The sequence below is a fragment of the Oncorhynchus mykiss genome, chromosome 29, assembly GCF_057628025.1.
Source record: "Oncorhynchus mykiss isolate SJ-2025 chromosome 29, ASM5762802v1, whole genome shotgun sequence".
NCBI classification, from domain to species: Eukaryota; Metazoa; Chordata; class Actinopteri; order Salmoniformes; family Salmonidae; genus Oncorhynchus; species Oncorhynchus mykiss.
In genome coordinates, this window is record NC_143050.1 from 13669455 (window position 1) to 13691340 (window position 21886).

The following is a 21886-nucleotide window of genomic DNA, read 5'->3' on the forward strand; positions in this document are numbered from 1 at the left end:
GACTAATCCCACCTCATGTTGTATAAATCCAAAGCAATTTAACGTAGTTTTGGAATGGTATATTCACTACAGTAGTAAACTGGTGCAAATAAATCGAAAAGCAAAGCATAATAACAAATTATTAACGCGCATAAAATTATTTTCTACGGATAAATTTAGATATTTTCCGCAAATATTCCAACCGACGAGGTGGCCGAGTGGTTAAGGCGATGGACTGCTAATCCATTGTGCTCTGCACGCGTGGGTTCGAATCCCATCCTCGTCGATATATACATTTTTCTCCATTACTTTTGCAAGTGTTGCGATGATCTATTAGTCTTTACAAGATAACGGCGAATTATGAATAATAAGAGTATTTTGTATTATAAAGCAAGACAAGTGAAGGCTTTATACAACCTGTTCACATAGTACTCTAAATCCTTGCATACTATAACCATTCTAAATGTCCATATAATGCAGATATCCGTATAATACGGTATTCATAGGAAGTGTTACCAAAATTAGGAAAAAGAAGAATATGGATATGATAACCTATTATAGCACTATTATGTATAGGCTGAGTAAAAGTCCTGATGATTGTGTTTATGTTTAATCTTAAATGTTAGAAGACACCCACATTATTTTGTTAGTGAAAGTGATACAGTTTTTAATCTGTATGTCACAGTAGAAAACATGGAAATAGTCATATTTTACAAATGTAGGCCTAGACCCTAACTGCGTGGGGGCGCTATTACCCAATAAAAGGCAAAAGGAGGCAGATTTAACTATTTCTCTTGGTGTTGGGTATAGAGAAATTGTAACGGACTATTTTTGTAGCCACTAAAACAAGCTGACCAGACCTCACGCGCACGTGCGTCCGCGTGTGCCATCGCGCGTATGTTGATTTTGCCCCCCCCACACCAGACCAACTATATTAACTTGGGGACAGGTCGAAAAGCATTCAACATTTATGGCAATTTAGCTAGCACGTTTATTGTTGCTAGGTAATTTGTCCTGGAATATAAACATTGGTTTGTTATTTTACCTAAAATGCACAAGACAATTAATCCACAGATTAAAGGGTAATTATCCTTCTTCAGGCTTCTTCTTTGGACTTCATATGGTGGTTGGCAACCAATTTAAGGTGCATTACCACTATAGACTGGTGTGTGGAGCTTAGTTCATCTTTCAATCACCCACGTGGGTATATGCTCATAAAAACCAAGGAGGAGATGGGAGAGGTGGGACTTGCACCGCATTAAGCTCCACAAATAGAACCAAGATCTATTTTCGCGCCTGGCTACTCAGACGCTCGTTGAATTGCGAGAGCAGTGTGGGTGCAATGATTGAATAACATGTATGTGTACATTTGGTTCGTTGGACAAAGCCTATGGAGAAATTAATGGCGTTTTTGTAAGGTTTTTGGATAAACACTGAAAATAAGGTTGGCGGTAAACACAGACTTAGGAGATCTTAATTTACATTTTGTTCCATGTGATCATTTTCATCAGCCAACTTCACTTTTTATGAATGTCGAAGCATAAATGTTACAAAGAAAAGCACATAAAGGCTTCATAATTCATAAAGGACATGTTAACTGACTGATATTATCTCATAGAACAACAAAATATAAGATCTCCTAAGCCTAGAACTTATATTTGGTGTTTATCCCCGAAACCCTATTCTTTCCCCATTCCTTTTCCCCATAGATATGGCTGAACAAACCAGAGGGAACTCATTTCTGTTTTAGGACTACAAGCTGGCTCGCTCTATTCATCGTCGTTTTCACGGCATGAGGTGTGTCAGTCAAACAAAACAGAAATGGTTTATTGATTTTTATTCAAATCCAATGCATACTCAGTGCAACGAATCTAGAAGGACATAATTCAATTTAGGCCTAACTAACAAAAGTGGGTACACATTACAAATGGCAACACATCCAAATATTCTGCAATTGGAGCATTTTGCTTGCACAGTGTTTCTTCTCCACACATGTTATGGGCTTGTTTCTCATCTAGGTTTCTTAAATGAATACTCTGAAGTTTATTCTGTTGATTATCAGTAACCTCAATAACGAGGTCTACAATACACTTTAGCACCTGCTAAATTAATAATTGTTTAAGACATTTTTCTGATGGTGGCGAAATAAGCACTAGCAGTGAAATATGAACCCCTTCCTCTCGATAAAGTCATCTCCCCTGTCTTCAGAAGCGTTTATCAGATCTTTACCACACCTAAAAAAACAGCACTTAATTTATGTTGTCATAATTAATAAGCACTATTTGTAGATTAACTTCAGACAGAGACACTATAATGTTCTGCAGGAGTATGCAGGGGTTCAGTTTCACTGTGATAGCAGCAGAGGCCATCAGATGGGTGGTCTGGATCCTGTTCTTTATTTAACCCTTTATTCATCTCCCCCCCCCCCCCCTATTCAGAACTGTTCATTAAAAAGTCAGTATGCCCTCTATTGGTCAAGCAGGAGATTTCGCCTTGTTCTTGTCCTCTGATTTGGAGGTGACGATCCAGCGGTAACAGTCAGTGATTCTCTTGTTTTGTTCTACAGCACAGCTAGTGCAGTACACAATGCCCAGAGCCAGCATCACCACAATGAAAACACACAGGGGCACCAGGAGTGCTACGAGAAGCCAGCTCTTGTCCTGCTTCCTTTTGCCCTTACTGTCAGGCCGCTCTGCCCCTAATGCGAATGCTGTTGTTTGGTCTGGAAGTGGGACTCTGAGTGTGATGGTGGGGGTGGTGGCGGCCTTAATCTCAGAGTTACTGTCTGGGGTTTCTACCACTCTCCCAGCCCCCCTGTCATTCTGGACTGCTGGGTGGTGGCTGTCACTAACGCTGGGCACCACTGAGGGATCACCTTCTTGGCTTTGAGTGACATCATCTTCCTGGGAGGATGAGCTGGGCAAGGGTGTGACAGTGTTCTGAGCAGGCTTTCTCCGTGTGAGAACATCCCAGTGTGAGTTATGGTCATTCGACGGCCTGTGTGGAACCGGCATAGAGGCTGTCTTCTCAGTAGGAAGCCTCTCAAGGCTGGTCTGCTCTGTCAGCCACTCCAAAGCTGTGGTGTCAGTAACCCAGTCTGGGAATTCGGGGACCCAGGAGAAAGAGGTTTGGTAGGATGAGGTAGCTGTGGATGAATACTCATGTTCACCCTCTGGAATGGCCTTACAGGAATACTGGTCTGACTGCAGCTCGTACCCTGCCTCACAATAGCACTCAAACCCACCCACATAGTTGAGACACTTCTGGTGGCAGCTTGTGGAGATCTGACAATCATCGATGTCCTGGCATAAGCCTGGATCATCGGGCAGCTCAGTGAAGCCTGGGCGGCAGTGGCAGGCATAGGAACCAGGGGTGTTCTCACATCTGTGTGCACAGCTGCTGGAATCTTTGCATTCATCGACATCCACACATTCTCCGTCTTCATCAGGCTCGTAGCCCTCATTGCAGCGACACTCAAATGTCCCAGGAGCATTTACACAGGTTTGAGGGCAGGGCGCCTGCAGACACTCATCAACATCCAGGCAGTTGCGTCCACCAGGTGCCAACAGGTAACCATTTGGACATTTGCAGCGGAATCCTTTAGTATTCTCTTCACAGTCAAACTCACAGTTGGCCGTGCCACAGGAATGGTTCGGCTGGCAGGTCTGGCCGTCCTCTGCCAGTGTGAAGCCGTCAGAACACTCACAGTAATAGTGTGTGTCAGCATTCTGACAGAAATGCTCACAGCCACCATTTTCCTCTTCACACCAGTCCTGGGGGCCATCAGAGCAGAGGGGGGCATCCTTTGACCAGCCCACACTCCCATCCTCCCTCAGCATGCAAAGAACAGACTGGTCTCCTAAGCTGTCTTCATTATCTGGGCAGGGCAAGGTGGCTACTGAACCAAAGGGGATGTGAGTGAGGATGGTGCTGAGCAGGCTGAAAGGGGTGGTATACAGTGCAGGTCCCCCTCCCTCACTCTTCAGAGAAGGGCACATCCCCCGGTAGGTGTAGTGACACATGAATCCATCCACAGCCAGTGAGCAGGAGCCATCCAGCCATTTGAAGTTGTCGTGCTGCTCCCGGGTGTCAGCAGCAGTGTTGACGCTTATGACGACACAGCGGGGTGCGGCACAGGTACTAGGTGAGTCCGCTCTCAGCCAGTTTCTGTACTGGGTGTCCTGTTCACCTGTGATCCATTGGAATCCCCTGAGTGGGCGTGTGGCAGAGCACTGCCTGGGCTGGCGATGGAGCCCAATCCACAGTCTGACCCTGGCCCGAGGGCCGCGCTGCTCCACCGACGAAAGGAGCTCATGGACCATAGCCGCTTCCTCAGAACTCTTTAGGGTTGCCAGGGAACCACGTTTGTCCTTGCAGAACCTTGCAGATTCCCGAAAAGTCTTACGTTGGAAATAGACGGCGTAGCAGCCATCTGCAGTGCAGAGGGCATCTTGTTCCTGCAGCTCTTGTCCCAGAGTCCAGGGAGGCCAGCAGGCACACAAGACTGTCAGAAGAGCACAGGAGCGCAAGGCACAGCTCATCTTCCCCATCTGTACCATTGTCTTTTCTCACCTAACTACACCTCTCTCTAAGTAATACTTTTTTTCTTTCTGCTTTTTTGTTAATACTCCACAACTTTTCCCCAAACAAAACTATTCTCTTACATTTAGTCAGAGGCCTTTCTCCTGAGCTCCTTGCTGGTCTACCTCTGCCTTGGTAGCAGCATTCTAACTGATCTGCAGGAGAAAGAAAAGAGACGGGAGGGAGGGGAGAAAGAAAGAAGGAGGGTATGTAAAGGAAAAAGGATTGTGTGTTTTTGGAAGAGGGGCTGGGTAAAGACTGACTGTGTGGAGGATGGGGGGGGGGCTGCTGTGCTGGACGATGGTTTTCTCTTGTGCCGTATGGTTTTCATAACTTTAAGGGAATGACTCGCAACCCTGCTACCAACCACCCCCCACCACAACAATTTCTTCAGCTCCAGCCACAATAATGGAAACTGATTCATTTTCCCAGTTTCTCAGACGGATGAAGAGTGGAGACGGTCAAAACTTATAATTGTTTTTGTTCTAATGACCGATCTTTCCTACAGTCTAGGCGTTTCCATTCTCTTTCTGATGTATATTCAACCGTGAAACAAACCATCTCAGGTACTGAATTCCATGTCCAGATTCTCGTAAAAAATCGTCTCAATTTTTCAAACGTCTGTTGGCTGTTACGTTTAGAGAGTTTTTCATGTGGCTGGATTTATCCCCCCCCCCCCCAAAAAAAACAACCCAAATATGATTTAGAATTGTTCATTCTTGACACACTCCTGATGCCTCGAGATGTGAAACATTGGTACAGTGTTGGATGATTGGGTCAAGATGTGTGACTACGCAGGTTTACATAATCTGTGGGAAATGGAAAGTATGCAGACAAATAGTTTGTGTGCAGAGCTTTTTAGGGTCAGGATGAAAAGGAGCAAGGGAGTTCACTGTGGCGTTAACAATACAATAGCCTCTGTACCAGTTTACAGGTTATCCAACAGTCACAGAGTTCAAGCAATGGCTGTTTTTGTTCTCTTTGTCTATTTTCCAACCGTCTCTAAATTAAGTCCACCTTTGGTTTCCAATACTGTGGGACTCACTACTGCATCACTGTCACAGCAGGTATTAGCTTGATATTTTTGACCATCCCTGGGGCAAAATACAGTATGTTTCAAACAGTCTGAAATCATACTGGTCTTTTCCAAGTCAAACAATTCTGGTTCAGGACAATATCCTTCCAGATGGCTCCCAGATCGTATTTTCCATAATGTGCTAGTAGGCTAGATACAGTACCATGCCAAGGGCTTAGTATAATACACATAGAAGAATATGTCTTTCCTGCTGTTGACATCTGGGTGAATTTGTATTGTGGGTTATATCAGGCACATGACCTTCTGAGACGCCACAGATGTCAAAACACACTTAACAGATCAGTATCAAAACACTGTTTGAATATCTGTTTTTTTTGGTCATCATTTCGTCTTCATTTTATAATGACCAATGTGAAGGTCCGGTTAGCCCTTGTCTGTTGACATAGTGATAGGAAACAGATCAATACAGTGTCTGCTCCTCCAATCACTGAGTGTTTAGGCCTACAATACAGTGTCTGCTCCTCCAATCACTGAGTGTTTAGGCCTATGCCGACACACTCATTGAGGTCATCTGGGGCATCAGCTCAGTGAGTTCCAGATGTCTATCAGATTGACCTGCTCTGCTGGCTTGAGTTTCAGTGCAAACAAATAGGAAACTTGAGCCTTATGAGTTCACTTCCTGCTCCAGGTCAACTCTGCAGAGCTTATCAAGCATGCATTCCTTTTAATCTCATATTTATATCTTTTTTTAGTTATTTTCTTGATTGTTTTATAAATGAATACATCCATGCTGCAGCTTGAGCTGCCCACACCTGGTGTTGATGAACACATGACCAAAAAAACAAATAACTTACTCATAATAAGTTAATGATAACTAAATAAATAATGTTTGTTAGCTTGACTATCACTGATTTGGCAACACTGAATAATTTATCTTTACATAGTTTGAAACTGTGAGTGCAGCTTTAATTGAAGTTATCCTAACACTGGCTGTCAGAGGAAGGCCTTAAAAATAGTCAAAGACTCCAGTCACCCTAGTCATAGACTGTTCTCTCTGCTACCGCACGGCATGCGGTACAGGAGCGACAAGTCTAGGTCCAAGAGGCTTCTAAACAGCTTCTACCCCCAAGCCATAAGAGTCCTGAACACCTAATCAAATGGCTACCCAGACTATTTGCATTACCCCCCCCCCCCCCCCCCCCCCTCTTTTACACTGCTGCTACTCTCTGTTATTATCTATGCACAGTCACTTTAATAACTCTACCTACATGTACATATTACCTCAATTACATCGACTAACCGGTGCTCCTGCCCATTGACTCTGTACCGGTACCCCCTGTAAATAGCCTCGCTATGGATGTTTTACTGCTGCTCTTTAATTATTTGTTACTTTTATTTCTTACTTTTTTGTTGTTGTATTTTTCTTAAAACTGCATTGTTAAAAATAACATTTGATTAGATGATTCTGTTCTTTGGGATTTGTTTAGCTTGGCTGACATGGCGCACATAATTCACAAGGTCAGCAGCGTGTATTCCTGTTATGTAATATCAGTGATCCAGAACCAGCTATGTTTGAACTGTTGAACACGGAGCCAAGTAACAGAAGTAACAGGACTCAAATGCGCTATGGTTTGTGTGAATAAAATCCAACACGGTGGTTGATTTTTTACATTCATTCTGTATTTTGTAAACTTGTGTGAACAGTGTGTGAAGAGAACGTTTTGTTCTTTTTTAGTTACAAGAAAGACTTGTTTCTCCCCAAACTAAGTCTTGGATCAATCTATGAATTAGCTAGCCAACCAATAGGAATGGTAAAACAATGAAGCCACTGAGAGCAGACCTCTGCCCAAGTACACACCAGACTAGACTATTTATCTATACCCATCTGGGACACTGACCAAAAATGAAGGGGTGTTCAGCTCCACATCTTTCCTCCTGACCTTACCGTTGCTGTAGCAGCAGGGAGGACACCAGGACTTTATAAATCTGACCAGCTCTCAGACAGAGCCCAGAGACCCACGGGGACCTCTCTGGCGTAGCTCTCAGACAGAGGAAAGAAAGATTGTCTGTGGCAGGAAGAGAGTCTTGTGGTAGGGATTGCTCTTTCTTCCTCTCTTTCTCACACTATTTCTCCCTATCTTATTCTCTCTCTTTCTCCCACTCTTTCTCCCTCTTCTTTTCCTTCTCTTTCTCCCTCTCTTTTGCCCTCTCTTATTCCCTCTCTTTCTCCCTCTCTTTTCCCCTCTCTTTCTCCCTCTATTTCTCCTTCTTTCTCCCACTCTTTCTCCCTCTTCTTTTCCTTCTCTTTCTCCCTCTCTTTCGCCCTCTCTTATTCCCTCTCTTTCTCCCTCTCTTTCGCCCTCTCTTATTCCCTCTCTTTCTCCCTCTCTTTTCCCCTCTCTTTCTCCCTCTATTTCTCCTTCTTTCTCCCACTCTTTCTCCCTCTTCTTTTCCTTCTCTTTCTCCCTCTCTTTCTCCCTCTCTTTCTCCCTCTCTTTTTCCCTTTCTCCCTTTCTTTTCCCTCTCTTTCTCACTTTATTTCTCCCTGTCTTTCTCCCTCTCTTTCTCAATTTCTTACTCTGCCTGGCTTTCCAATTAGTCTGCATGAGAGTCTCAGATATGTTAGCCCCTCCTGCTTCCAAAGAGCCAAAATCCAGCCTTCGCCGTTTTCAGTGAGGAGTTCTGGAGTTGAATTATGGAATTGCAATAGATAGAACAGACATGGTTCTATATATTCCATTCTATATATTCCACTTATATGTGAATATGCTGAGACCTAGCATCCTATTGAAAATGTCCCAGGTGTAGTATAAACTGCCACGACCTCTCTTATACCCTCTCCTCCTCTTTCTGTCCTCACCATTAATGCATGTAGCATGTGTTGCTCTTATTGCTGCTTGTGTGGAAATCATATGTTGCCTCTGTCTCTATGGACCTGGCAGCCAGTTTACACATACCTCAGACCTTGTCTGATATGCAGTGCAGTGCTAAGGCACAATAGATTAAAACGTTGCCTTTTATTGTGATTGATGGCTTGCTTTTGTCCAACTATTCCTACTGTATGTATGAACCCTGGAGATATTAAAGTAGTTCAGGTTCTCAGACTGGCTCCACCTGTTTTTAGTTACTCAGTAGACCTTCTCTGAGTCTCAGTATTCTCAGCTGATCTTTCTAGTTGTTGTTTTTTTTTTTTAATCATGTCATTTTTGTCATCTTTGATCCATAATTTCATATTTGGATATTCTCATTTACAGGTGTCTTGTTCCTTGACTTTTCTGACAAAAGGGCAAAGTTCAGGCTCAAAATCAGCCGTCTTGTATAGATGTAAACCGTATCACTGTTTGCTTGTGTTGGTCAGACCGCCCATGTCCTTCATGTTGGCTTCCAGGCACCATGCATCAGCCGCCCGAGGACTCCCATTAGACATACTGAAACAATTAACTACAGCCATGTGGTCAACTAATGGTAGGGAACAAATTCCCATTGATTTTGTTATGGGGTAAAGGAAAAAGAAGATAATTATATCCACGTCTTATACTACACTGTCTCAAACCGTTTGCAATTCATAAGCAAATGTTTTCAGGCTACCTCTCTTTCAACAAATACATTGAGCTCCAAAAGTATTGGGACAGTGATAATGTTGTTGTTTTGTCTCTATACTGACTATGAGGTTAAAGTGTCGACCTCATTCCAAATCCAAAATGCTGCAGTACAGAGCCAAAACAACATTAAAAAACCTTTGGAGCTCACTGTAATTACACATTCAGATGCATTAAAGGTACAATGCAGCCATTTTTATCTCAATATCAAATCATTTCTAGGTAACAATTAAGTGCCTTACTGTGATTGCTTTAAATTAAAATGGTTAAAAAAAATCAACCAAATTAGCTTCTTACCAGAGAGCAATTTCTCAAGCAAGAATTTTTCTAGGACTGTCTGGGAGTGGTCTGAGTGGGGAGGGGAAAACTGAAAACTAGCTGTTATTGGCAGAGGTTTGGAACTCTCATCCTTATTGGTCTATTAACTAATTTACCGGCTGGTGATGTCACCTTGCAGGCAAAACTCCATCCCACCAAAGCAGGCTGAAATTTCAGTCGGTCTTTTCAAACAGCTCTTACACTAGGAAATTAAAATAACTTTTACAATTTCATAGTATTATTCCAACTTCACAGTCTGGAAATATATATAAAATGTTTTTGACTGCAACGGGCCTTTCCTAAAAAAGAGACCAAGCATTTATTCAACTCTGAAATCTTGACCGTGAACAAAAGTTTCAGAGAGTTAATGTGTACATTGTGGAATTCCCTGTTTATTCCACCAGGTCCTAGAGGTCCCATCATGGTGGGAGTGACAACATAATAGAGTCATAATGACCTCCATAAAATAGGACCGTAATGTCCACACCATTGAATGACATTTAATGATAGGTTCTCTATGGTCCACACAGCTAGCTGAGGCTGCTGATATAGTGAGTGTACAAATACATCTAGGCCCCTGAACTTCTGGTAGGACATATGAGTAGAGGGTAATGGCTATATTTACCTATTTTTTTTATTAAACTTGGCAAGTCAGTTAAGAACAAATTCGTATTTACAATGACGGCCTATTAAAGATGACCATATTATAGTGTAATGAGACGTGTTTATGTCTTGAGTGCTGAGATGAAAGCCACCAGAAATACAGACACTACCCCCCAGTCTTAACTCTGTTCAGTCTCAATTCTTGCAAAACGAGAGGAAAATGAAGAACCTCCTCTACTTGCAGTGCTCGATACTTCCCAGATAGTTTGAGTGTTTTTTTTTGTTTTTTTTTACCAGACTCAGATTCCTGGCCAACACTGAAATCTCTATCCGACACAGTGTGGTATATCTGTTTCCATCATCAACATTTTTAGCTGTCAAGACTTGTCTTTGGTGGAAAATTAGGTCATGCTTTATGTTTGTGAGGGTTGCTGAGATTTATAAAGATTGTCCTACTTGAGCAGTATACTGATTTGTTCTGTCTTTCAACTGTGAAGAGGTCATTTATTAAATGTCTGATTACAACAATTACAACAATATCATCACAACCTCTTTTCCACATGGGATTTTGTCAACGCATTTGAGATCGGCTCTTGCTGAAATGTTGATGTCATCTTTATAGTTCTGTACATGCTCTACTCACAGTTTTATTTCACAACACTGAAGTGTGGGATGTAGCATTTAATGTTTTGTGAAATGGATAGATTTCAGAGGTTTCTCATTTCAGTGAGTTACAGTAAGCCTGTTAGCCCTATGCTGTACCAGTAATACAGATTTAGGAGACACCACACCCCGTCTCAGCTAACTCTGGCGATCCCTTCCATCTTCACTGAGTTAAGGAAATCTCCATTTAGTTTTTTTGCACTTTATTTATCAAATAATCTTCAAAGCCTGTAGGGATATTCAGATGTCTGATTGTGGACCTTCTTACTGACAAATGTATTTGTTTTCTATGATTGTGTTATGCTTTTTGTGTATTGACGTGTATAGTGATGTGTGTATTGATGTGTATAGTGTATTTTGATGTGTATATTGTATATTGATGTGTATAGTGTATACTGAAGTGTATAGTGTACAGTACTGTGCAAAAGTTTTAGGCAGGTGTGAATAACTGCTGTAAAGTAAGAATGCTTTAAAAAATAGACACGTTAATAGATTATATTTATCAATTAACTAAATGCAAAGTGAGTGAACAGAAGAAAAATCTAAATCAAATCCATATTTGGTGTGACCGCCCTTTGCCTTCAAAACAGCATAAATTATTGTAGGTACACTTGCACAAAGTCAGGGATTTTGTAGGTATATAGTCAGGTGTATGATTAAACAATTATACCAAACAGGTGCTAATGATCATCAATTCAATATGTAGGTTGAAACAATCATTAACTGAAACAGAAACAGCTGTGTAGGAGGAATCAAACTGGGTGAGGAACAGCCAAACTCAGCTAACAAGGTCAGCCATAATATTACAACACATATTATGGCTGAACTCAAATGTGCTGCTTGATAAAATACCTGTATTTATGGGAAAGATGTTTGAAAAGGGTATTTTGTTCTTAAATGATATTCTAAATTGGAATGGTAGAGTTATGTCTTTCATGGAGTTATCAGAATTATACGGGAAGGTCTGCTCAATCCAAGAGTTCAACCAATTGATTACAGCATTGCCCCAAAACTGGAGGAGGCAGGTGGCAGCGGGAGGAGGTAGGGAACTGGTCTGTCTGCCCAATATAAAGGATCAAAACTGGAGGAGGCAGGTGGCAGCGGGAGGAGGTAGGGAACTGGTCTGTCTGCCCAATATAAAGGATCAATACTGGTAGAGGAATAAAAATAGCATAAATAGGAAAGTATACCATTTTCAATTGAGGACCAAAATGTTGACATCTGTGCCATACAGATTGCAAAATAGTTGGGAAGAGATTTTTGATGTACTGATTCCATGGTACAGGGTGTATGAGTTGATATATAACATGATGCAAGATTCAAGACTTTGTGCTTTTCAGCTAAAATTATTATATAGAATTCTTGCCACCAACAAATGTGAATATTTGGGACGTAAAATCATCGAAGCTCTGCAGATTTTGTTGTGAGGATACAGAATCAATAGACCATTTATTTTGCCATTGCCCTCAGGTAGCCTGTTTCTGGTCTCAGGTTCAGGAATGGCTGAAAATGATCTAAAATTGACCCTAGAAATAGTACTGTTGGGAGATCTGGAGAGACCTGGTCAGTCAATTACTGATATACAATACTCTTAGTAAAAGTATTTATCTTCAACATGCAGCCTGTGGATTCTATTCGATTAGATAGATTGAAATTGTATGTTAAACATCATAGTTGAAATATATATGTTGCGTAGAAATCCGAAGAGGGTGGCCAGCAGAGATAGGTGGGATGGGCTGAGGGAAGCTGAGGGTTGGGATGTGGAATTGGAGACAAGTGGGAGTAGAGTTGCTGGGCGGGAGATAGAATGATGGCATGGGCTGAGGGAAGCTGAGGGTTGGGATGTGGAATTGGAGACAAGTGGGAGTAGAGTTGCTGGGCGGGAGATAGAATGATGGTCAAAGATGAAGTATAAAAAAGTCCAAATCAAAGGAAAAATAAAACATAATAAAAAGTACGTTTGAATGACACTGAGGGGCAGTGTTTTTACAACCAATGCCGATTTGCCTGAGGCTGATGCCGTGCATGCGTTTGTACACATGCATATACACACACTCTCATTCAAATACAGACATACACGGACACACACATATGTAAATAGTACCAGACATGCACTCAAACATATACAGTTGGCCCTGCTGTTATGATTTAGTTGTCCTTGATGTCTTTAGTTGTTTTTTTAATTTTTGCATTATAGTTTTCTTTTGTCTTTTCCTTTTTTCTCATGAGTCCCCAATGTTGGTGCATTTGGGGGGATCGCGAACCCTGAACTGTTCGTGTCCCCGTTTTTTATGGCCTTGTGGGAGATCTGTCAACTCAACTATGCAAGAAAACACAGGAATTGGGGTGCATAAAAATAGCAGCAGGTGCTCTTGACTGATGAGTCAAAATCTGAAATATTTGGCCGTAGCAGAAGGCAGTTTGTTCGCCGAAGGGTTGGAGAGCGGTACACGAATGAGTGTCTGCAGGCAACAGTGAAGCATGGTGGAGGTTCCTTGCAAGTTTGGGGCTGCATTTCTGCAAATGGAGTTGGGGATTTGGTCAGAATTAATGGTCTCCTCAATGCTGAGAAGTACAGGCAAATACTTATCCATCACGCAAAACAATCAGGGAGGCATCTGATTGGCCCCAAATTTATTCTGCAGGATGACAACGACCCCACACATACAACAAAAGTCATTAAGAACTATCTTCAGCGTGAAGAAGAACAAGGAGTCCTGGAAGTGATGGTATGGCCCCAACAGATCCCTGATCTCAACATCATCGAGTCTGTCTGCGATTACATGAAGAGAGAGAAGCACCCGAGACTGCCTAAATCCACAGAAGATCTGTGGTTAGTTCTCCAAGATGTTTGGGCCAACCTACCTGCCGAGTTCCTTCAAAAACTGTGTGCAAGTGTACCTAGAAGAACTGATGCTGTTTCAAAGGCAACGGGTGGTCACACCAAATATTGATTAGATGTAGATTTTTCTTCTGTTCACTCACTTTGCATTTTGTTAATTGATAAATATAAACTAGTAACACGTCAATTTTTGAAAGCATTCTTACTTTATAGAATTTTTTCACACCTGCCTAAAACTTTTGCACGGTACTGTATATTGATGTGTATACTGTATATTGATGTGTATACTGTATATTGATGTGTACAGTGTATACTGACTGATGTGTATAGTATATATTGATGTGTATAATGATATGTATAGTGATGTGTATACTGATGTGTATAGTGTATACTGATGTGTAAAGTATATATTGATGTGTATACTGATGTGTATATTGATGTGTATAGTGATGTGTATAGTGTATACTGATAAGCATAGTGATGTGTATAGTGATGTGTATATTGATGGGTATAGTGTATATCGATGTATATAGTGTAAATTGATGTGCATAGTAATGTGTATAGTGTGTATTGATGTGTATAGTGTGTATTGATGTGTATAGTGTGTATTGATGTGTATAATGTGTATTGATGTGTATAATGTGTATTGATGTGTATAATGTATATTGATGTGTATAGTGTATATTGTTGTGTATATTGATGTGTATAGTGTATTTTGATGTGTATAGTGTATATTGTTGTGTATATTGATGTGTATAGTGATGTGTATAGTGTATACTGATAAGCATAGTGATGTGTATAGTGATGTGTATATTGATGGGTATAGTGTATATCGATGTATATAGTGTAAATTGATGTGCATAGTAATGTGTATAGTGTGTATTGATGTGTATAGTGTGTATTGATGTGTATAATGTGTATTGATGTGTATAATGTGTATTGATGTGTATAATGTATATTGATGTGTATAGTGTATTTTGATGTGTATGGTGTTTAATGATGTGTATAATGTATATTGTTGTGTATATTGATGTGTATAATGTGTATTGATGTGTATAATGTATATTGATGTGTATAGTAATGTGTATAGTGTGTATTGATGTGTATAGTGTGTATTGATGTGTATAATGTGTATTGATGTGTATAATGTGTATTGATGTGTATAATGTATATTGATGTGTATAGTGTATTTTGATGTGTATGGTGTTTAATGATGTGTATAATGTATATTGTTGTGTATATTGATGTGTATAATGTGTATTGATGTGTATAATGTATATTGATGTGTATAGTGTATTTTGATGTGTATGGTGTTTAATGATGTGTATAATGTATATTGTTGTGTATATTGATGTGTATAATGTGTATTGATGTGTATAATGTATATTGATGTGTATAGTGTAGTTTGATGTGTATGGTGTTTAATGATCTGCATAGTACAGTCGTGGCCAAACATTTTGAGAATGACACAAATATTAATTTTCACAAATTCTGCTGCCTCAGTTTGTATGATGGCAATTTGCATATACTCCAGAATGTTATGAAGAGTGATCAGATGAAATTGCAATTAATTGCAAAGTCCCTCTTTGCCATGCAAATGAACTGAATCCCCCCAAAAACATTTCTACTGCATTTCAGCCCTGCCACAAAAGGACCAGCTGACACCATGTCAGTGATTCTCTCGTTAACACAGGTGTGAGTGTTGACGAGGACAAGGCTGGAGATCACTCTGTCATGCTGATTGAGTTCGAATAACAGACTGGAAGCTTCAAAAGGAGGGTGGTGCTTGGAATCATTGTTCTTCCTCTGTCAAATATGGGTTACCTGCAATGAAACACGTGCCGTCATCATTGCTTTGGTACAAAAAGGGCTTCACAGGCAAGGATATTGCTGCCAGTAAGATTGCACCTAAATCAACCATTTATCATTCATCAAGAACTTTAAGGAGAGCGGTTCAGTTGTTGTGAAGAAGGCTTCAGAGTGCCCAAGAAAGTCCAGCAAGCGCCAGGACCATCTCCTAAAGTTGATTCAGCTGCGGGATCAGGGCACCACCAGTACAGAGCTTGCTCAGGAATGGCAGCAGGCCGGTGTGAGCGTATCGGCACGCACAGTGAGGCTAAGACTTTTGGGGGATGGCCTGGTGTCAAGAAGGGCAGCAAAGAAGCCACTTCTCTCCAGGAAAAACATCAGGGACAGACTGATATTCTTCAAAAGGAACAGGAACTGCTGAGGACTGGGGTAAATTCATTTTCTCTGATGAATCCCCTTTCCGATTGTTTGGGGCATCCGGAAAAAAGCTTGTCCGGAGAAGACAAGGTGAGCGCTACCATCAGTCCTGTGTCATGCCAACAGTAAAGCATCCTGAGACATTCATGTGTGGGGTTGCTTCTCAGCCAAGGGAGTGGGCTCACTCACAATTTTTCCTAAGAACACAGCCATGAATAAAGAATGGTACCAACACATCCTCCGAGAGCAACTTCTCCCAACCATCCAGGAAACGTTGACATTTTGGGTCCATGGCCAGGAAACTCCCCAGACCTTAATCCAATTGAGAACTTGTGGTCAATCTTCAAGAGGCAGGTGGACAAACAAAACCCCCAAAATTCTGACAAACTCCAAGCATTGATTATGCAAGAATGGGCTGCCATCAAGAATGTGGCCCAGAAGATAATTGGCAGCATTCCAGGGTGGATTGCAGAGGTCTTGAAAAAGAAGGGTCAACACTGCTAATATTGACTCTGCATCAACTTCATGTAACTGTCAATAAAAGCCTTTGACACTTATGAAATGCTTGTAATTATCCTTCAGTATTACACAGTAACATCTGACAAAAATATCTAACGACACTGAGGCAGCAGACTTTGTGAAAATTAATATTTGTGTCAATCTCAAACCTTTTGGCCACGACTGTATATATTGACCTGTATAGTGATGTGTATTGTGTAAATTCTTGTGTATATTGATGTGTATAGTATATATTGATGGTATAGTGTATATTAATGTATATAGTGATGTGTGTAGTGTATATTCATGTGTATATTCATGTGTATAGTGTATATTGATGTGTATAGTGTGTATTGATGTGTATAGTGTGTATTGATGTGTATAGTGTGTATTGATGTGTATAGTGTGTATTGATGTGTATAGTGTATATTGATGTGTATAGTGTATATTGATGTGTATAGTGTGTATTGATGTATATAGTGATGTGTATAATGTATATTGATGTGTATAGTGTATATTGATGTGTATAGTGTGTATTGATGTGTATAGCGATGTGTATAATGTATATCGATGTGTATAGTGTGTATTGATGTGTATAGTGTGTATTGATGTGTATAGTGTATATTGATGTGTATAGTGTATATTGATGTGTATAGTGTGTATTGATGTGTATAGCGATGTGTATAATGTATATTGATGTGTATAGTGTGTATTGATGTGTATAGTGTGTATTGATGTGTATAGTGTGTATTGATGTGTATAGTGTATATTGATGTGTATAGTGTATATTGATGTGTATAGTGTGTATTGATGTATATAGTGATGTGTATAATGTATATTGATGTGTATAGTGTATATTGATGTGTATAGTGTGTATTGATGTGTATAGCAATGTGTATAATGTATATCGATGTGTATAGTGTGTATTGATGTGTATAGTGTGTATTGATGTGTATAGTGTATATTGATGTGTATAGTGTATATTGATGTGTATAGTGTATATTGATGTGTATAGCGATGTGTATAATGTATATTGATGTGTATAATGTATATTGATGTGTATACAGGGCTCATCTGTGAAAAAGACCTTGGCCTCAGCATGACTCCCTGTCAAAATAAAGGTTAAATAAATAAATGTTCATGCCAAGTTATTACATCCGTAAGCAGAAGTGGTAACGGCTTCTCTTACTCTGCTTTTCAAAGGGCTATCATTCCTCCACGCTTATATAGTGTTGAAGGGAATAATTGTGGTAGGATAATAGTACAAAATGACTCATAGATCATTGATTTACCAGATGAGATATAGACTCAGCTTTTCCATATTTCACACATATCAGCGTGTCTGTCACTGCCTTTCTGAGGGCAGGAAGAAATGGCCGTATCAACGTGAAGGATTATCAAAGGAAGATGACTGGATCCTGGTAAATGCATTAACAATAGAAGGTGATCCCGGAAAAGGGAATGCCACATGAAAGCTTTACCGGAATTCAAGCCTCAGACTCTTGACGACTGCCTGTGGAAGTCCACAACCTTTCTCTCTAAAGGACAGGGTGGAAGGTGCCCTTGAGACTGGTACTAAGTCACCCTGGGAGACGCAAAAGGACCAAGTTCTCTCTCTACTCTGCTTCTGTTTCTCCTGTTGAAATGGTTCATGCTTCTGTAGTAACGGTTTATTGTTGGTTGTGTAATAATATACAATGGTTGTGGGGCATTATGAAACCCTTTGGTCTATAGTTGATTTGAAGACTATATTCTGCCAGATGGATTGTGCTAGCTACACATATTTCTTACCTAGTGATTCAACATTGTAGATTTGTAAATATGCCAGATGATAATTGTTTTATTGTTGATGACAGGGGTTGACAGTTCCTTCTTGATTTGTTTAATATATGTATACCTCTAAATGTCTCTATCTCCATTACACACAAATCATCCCATAGTCAATTATACTATTTTTGATCTCAGGAGTTTAATTCATATAATAGGGAGGGGACATTTATTCAAATAGACTAAATGTTTTTTTTTTTTTACAAAACACCGGAGCACACAGAAGCATGCACATGGTCACCCCACTGATCTCTGCTTGTGGTCCTGGACCCTCTGCCTGTGGGTCACTGTGATCTCTCTGAGGGCCCTTGGCCTGTGGGTCACTAGGATGTCTCTGAAGGCCCTTGGCCTGTGAACTGGCTATTAGTGGGGCTTTAGCTCGATGGTTGCCATATGGTAATAAACTCCAGGCAGTCTCCAGTTAATTCTCTGTGATGTGGTGCCTTTGTCCTTGTGCTGTTTCCACAGTGCCTCATGAGGACGCTGGAATGAAAGTTTCCTGGACCTCAAGCGTTCCTGAGCCAGGCTCTCTGAGCCAGGTTCTATCAAAATAATGGAAATAATGTTTCCAGGCAACAACCATCTCAACCTTCTGAGTCCATTCAAAGAGCTTTATAGACACTCAGAACCGATGAATGTCGTTTGAACCCATGTCAATTGATGAGTGTCATTCTTATGTGAACCCCTCTGTTGTGGAGACAACGGACAGCTGCTGAACACATGCCTGACACTCAGGAAAAATGAAACACGATAACCACTGTGTATACATTTCATCCCATTTAGTAGAGAAAGAATGTACATGGCACAGGGTCATTGTACAGCAGCCGTGGTGCATTGTAACGGACTGTACGGTTTCCAATAGGACAAGACACAGGAAATATTTTCACACATGAAGGAATTGTCTGCTCTCGCACAGCTTGGAAAGGTTAGTGCCCTGCTTGTATAATAATCCCATTTGAGTGTCTTTTCAAGAAAAAAATCTTCAGAGCAGCTGATATTCTACCCAGAAGCAGGACTGGAGCCCACTGGTCCATGCTGATTATAATGAGCAGGATTAAGGGGACAGAGGGGCATAAATATACAACTGGAGATTTGTGAACCATTTTAGGGCTGCAAAGTAAGTATTTACAGATAGTTTTGGCAATCTAGGTAAGAAAACAATTTAGCCATTGACCTTAGTGTTTTCTGTTTCTAAACGTTTATGAGAGTATGATTCATAGAATGTCACCTCCCACTGTGCTAACCCCGTAAAATCTCTGTCCCCTGTTCAGACAGTAAAACCTGACGTTATTCCTCACTAAGGGGCGTCAGGGGGATGCACCAACAACCATATGTGTGAAACAGCTACTGGCAAGCTGAATGGATTTGTTATGGGCATTTAAAATACTCTGGAGACAACAAATAAATATTCCAAGTAGAAAACAGTTGTTTTCTTTTTTGAGCAAAGGTCATGCTGGGAGCTGGAATACACATTACCTTGAGTATGGTTTTAACAGCATAATGGGCTAAACTCACTAGTATATTTCAGTGGAATATGAGGCCAAATAGGATGGAGATTGTGGAAATGGTTTTAGACAGACGTGACTAAAGACCTGAAACATTAAGATTCTAACAAAGAAAATGAACATGTGAAACGAACGTCAGTGTGTTGCTAACAGTTTAGCTTCCTCCACTGTCCCTGTCCCCATACCGGGCTCGAGACACACTTCCTTGACAATGTAGCAACGGGTTGAGCTATCGAAAAATCTCTCACCGCGGACATAGATTGAACGAACCATGTTGCTATGGAGCTGAGGGTGGCATCAGGAGCATTCAGTGTGTGAGCCAGGCGCTAGGTTGCAGATGGGTGCTATGCCATTGGGGGCGGCAGCGTAGCCTAGATACGAGTACCATACTAGTAAGATACCAGTAACATCCTAGTAAGATACCAGTAACATCCAAGTAAGATACCAGTAACATACTAGTAACATACCAGTAAGATACCAGTAACATCCAAGTAAGATACCAGTAACATACCAGTAATATACCAGTAACATCCAAGTACGATACCAGTAACATACTAGTAACATACCAGTAAGATACCAGTGACATACCAGTAAGATACCAGTGACATCCAAGTAAGATACCAGTAACATCCAAGTAAGATACCAGTAACACACTAGTAAGATACCAGTAACATACCAGTAAGATACCAGTAACATCCAAGTAAGATACCAGTAACATACTAGTAAGATACCAGTGACATACCAGTAAGATACCAGTAACATCCAAGTAAGATACCAGTAACATACCAGTAAGATACCAGTAACTTCCAAGTAAGATACCAGTAACATACTAGTAAGATACCAGTAACATAAGAGTAAGATACCAGTAACATCCAAGTAAGATACCAGTAACATGCCAGTAAGATACCAGTAACATCCAAGTAAGATAGCAGTAACATACTAGTAACATACCAGTGACATTCAAGTAAGATACCAGTAACATCCAAGTAAGATACCAGTAACACACTAGTAAGATACAGTGCCTTGCGAAAGTATTCGGCCCCCTTGAACTTTGCGACCTTTTGCCACATTTCAGGCTTCAAACATAAAGATATAAAACTGTATTTGTTTGTGAAGAATCAACAAGTGGGACACAATCATGAAGTGGAACGACATTTATTGGATATTTCAAACTTTTTTAACAAATCAAAAACTGAAAAATTGGGCGTGCAAAATTATTCAGCCCCCTTAAGTTAATACTTTGTAGCGCCACCTTTTGCTGCGATTACAGCTGTAAGTCTGTCTCTATCAGTTTTGCACATCGAGAGACTGACATTTTTTCCCATTCCTCCTTGCAAAACAGCTCGAGCTCAGTGAGGTTGGATGGAGAGCATTTGTGAACAGCAGTTTTCAGTTCTTTCCACAGATTCTCGATTGGATTCAGGTCTGGACTTTGACTTGGCCATTCTAACACCTGGATATGTTTATTTTTGAACCATTCCATTGTAGATTTTGCTTTATGTTTTGGATCATTGTCTTGTTGGAAGACAAATCTCCGTCCCAGTCTCAGGTCTTTTGCAGACTCCATCAGGTTTTCTTCCAGAATGGTCCTGTATTTGGCTCCATCCATCTTCCCATCAATTTTAACCATCTTCCCTGTCCCTGCTGAAGAAAAGCAGGCCCAAACCATGATGCTGCCACCACCATGTTTGACAGTGGGGATGGTGTGTTCAGCTGTGTTGCTTTTACGCCAAACATAACGTTTTGCATTGTTGCCAAAAAGTTCAATTTTGGTTTCATCTGACCAGAGCACCTTCTTCCACATGTTTGGTGTGTCTCCCAGGTGGCTTGTGGCAAACTTTAAACAACACTTTTTATGGATATCTTTAAGAAATGGCTTTCTTCTTGCCACTATTCCATAAAGGCCAGATTTGTGCAATATACGACTGATTGTTGTCCTATGGACAGAGTCTCCCACCTCAGCTGTAGATCTCTGCAGTTCATCCAGAGTGATCATGGGCCTCTTGGCTGCATCTCTGATCAGTCTTCTCCTTGTATGAGCTGAAAGGTTAGAGGGACGGCCAGGTCTTGGTAGATTTGCAGTGGTCTGATACTCCTTCCATTTCAATATTATCGCTTGCACAGTGCTCCTTGGGATGTTTAAAGCTTGGGAAATCTTTTTGTATCCAAATCCAGCTTTAAACTTCTTCACAACAGTATCTCGGACCTG

At 40.8% G+C, this 21886-nt stretch overlaps 1 protein-coding gene and 1 non-coding gene across 2 annotated transcripts; one reads left to right on the plus strand and one right to left on the minus strand.

Annotated features, from left to right (window-relative positions):
- Window positions 1–183: 183 nt before the first annotated feature.
- On the plus strand, window positions 184–265 carry trnas-gcu (transfer RNA serine (anticodon GCU)). Its single transcript has one exon. It is a non-coding gene; the product is annotated as a tRNA-Ser (tRNA).
- Window positions 266–1801: 1536 nt separating this feature from the next.
- Window positions 1802–7353, minus strand: cd248b (CD248 molecule, endosialin b). Its single transcript, XM_021591497.3, has one exon. It carries the CDS (start codon window positions 4536–4538, stop codon window positions 2454–2456), a length of 2085 nt encoding a protein of 694 aa, XP_021447172.3. The 5' UTR covers window positions 4539–7353; the 3' UTR covers window positions 1802–2453.
- Window positions 7354–21886: the final 14533 nt, after the last annotated feature.

Excerpts from the sequence above, each read along its gene's own strand:
- cd248b (XM_021591497.3), bottom strand. The coding sequence starts at position 4,538 with ATGGTACAGATGGGGAAGATGAGCTGTGCCTTGCGCTCCTGTGCTCTT.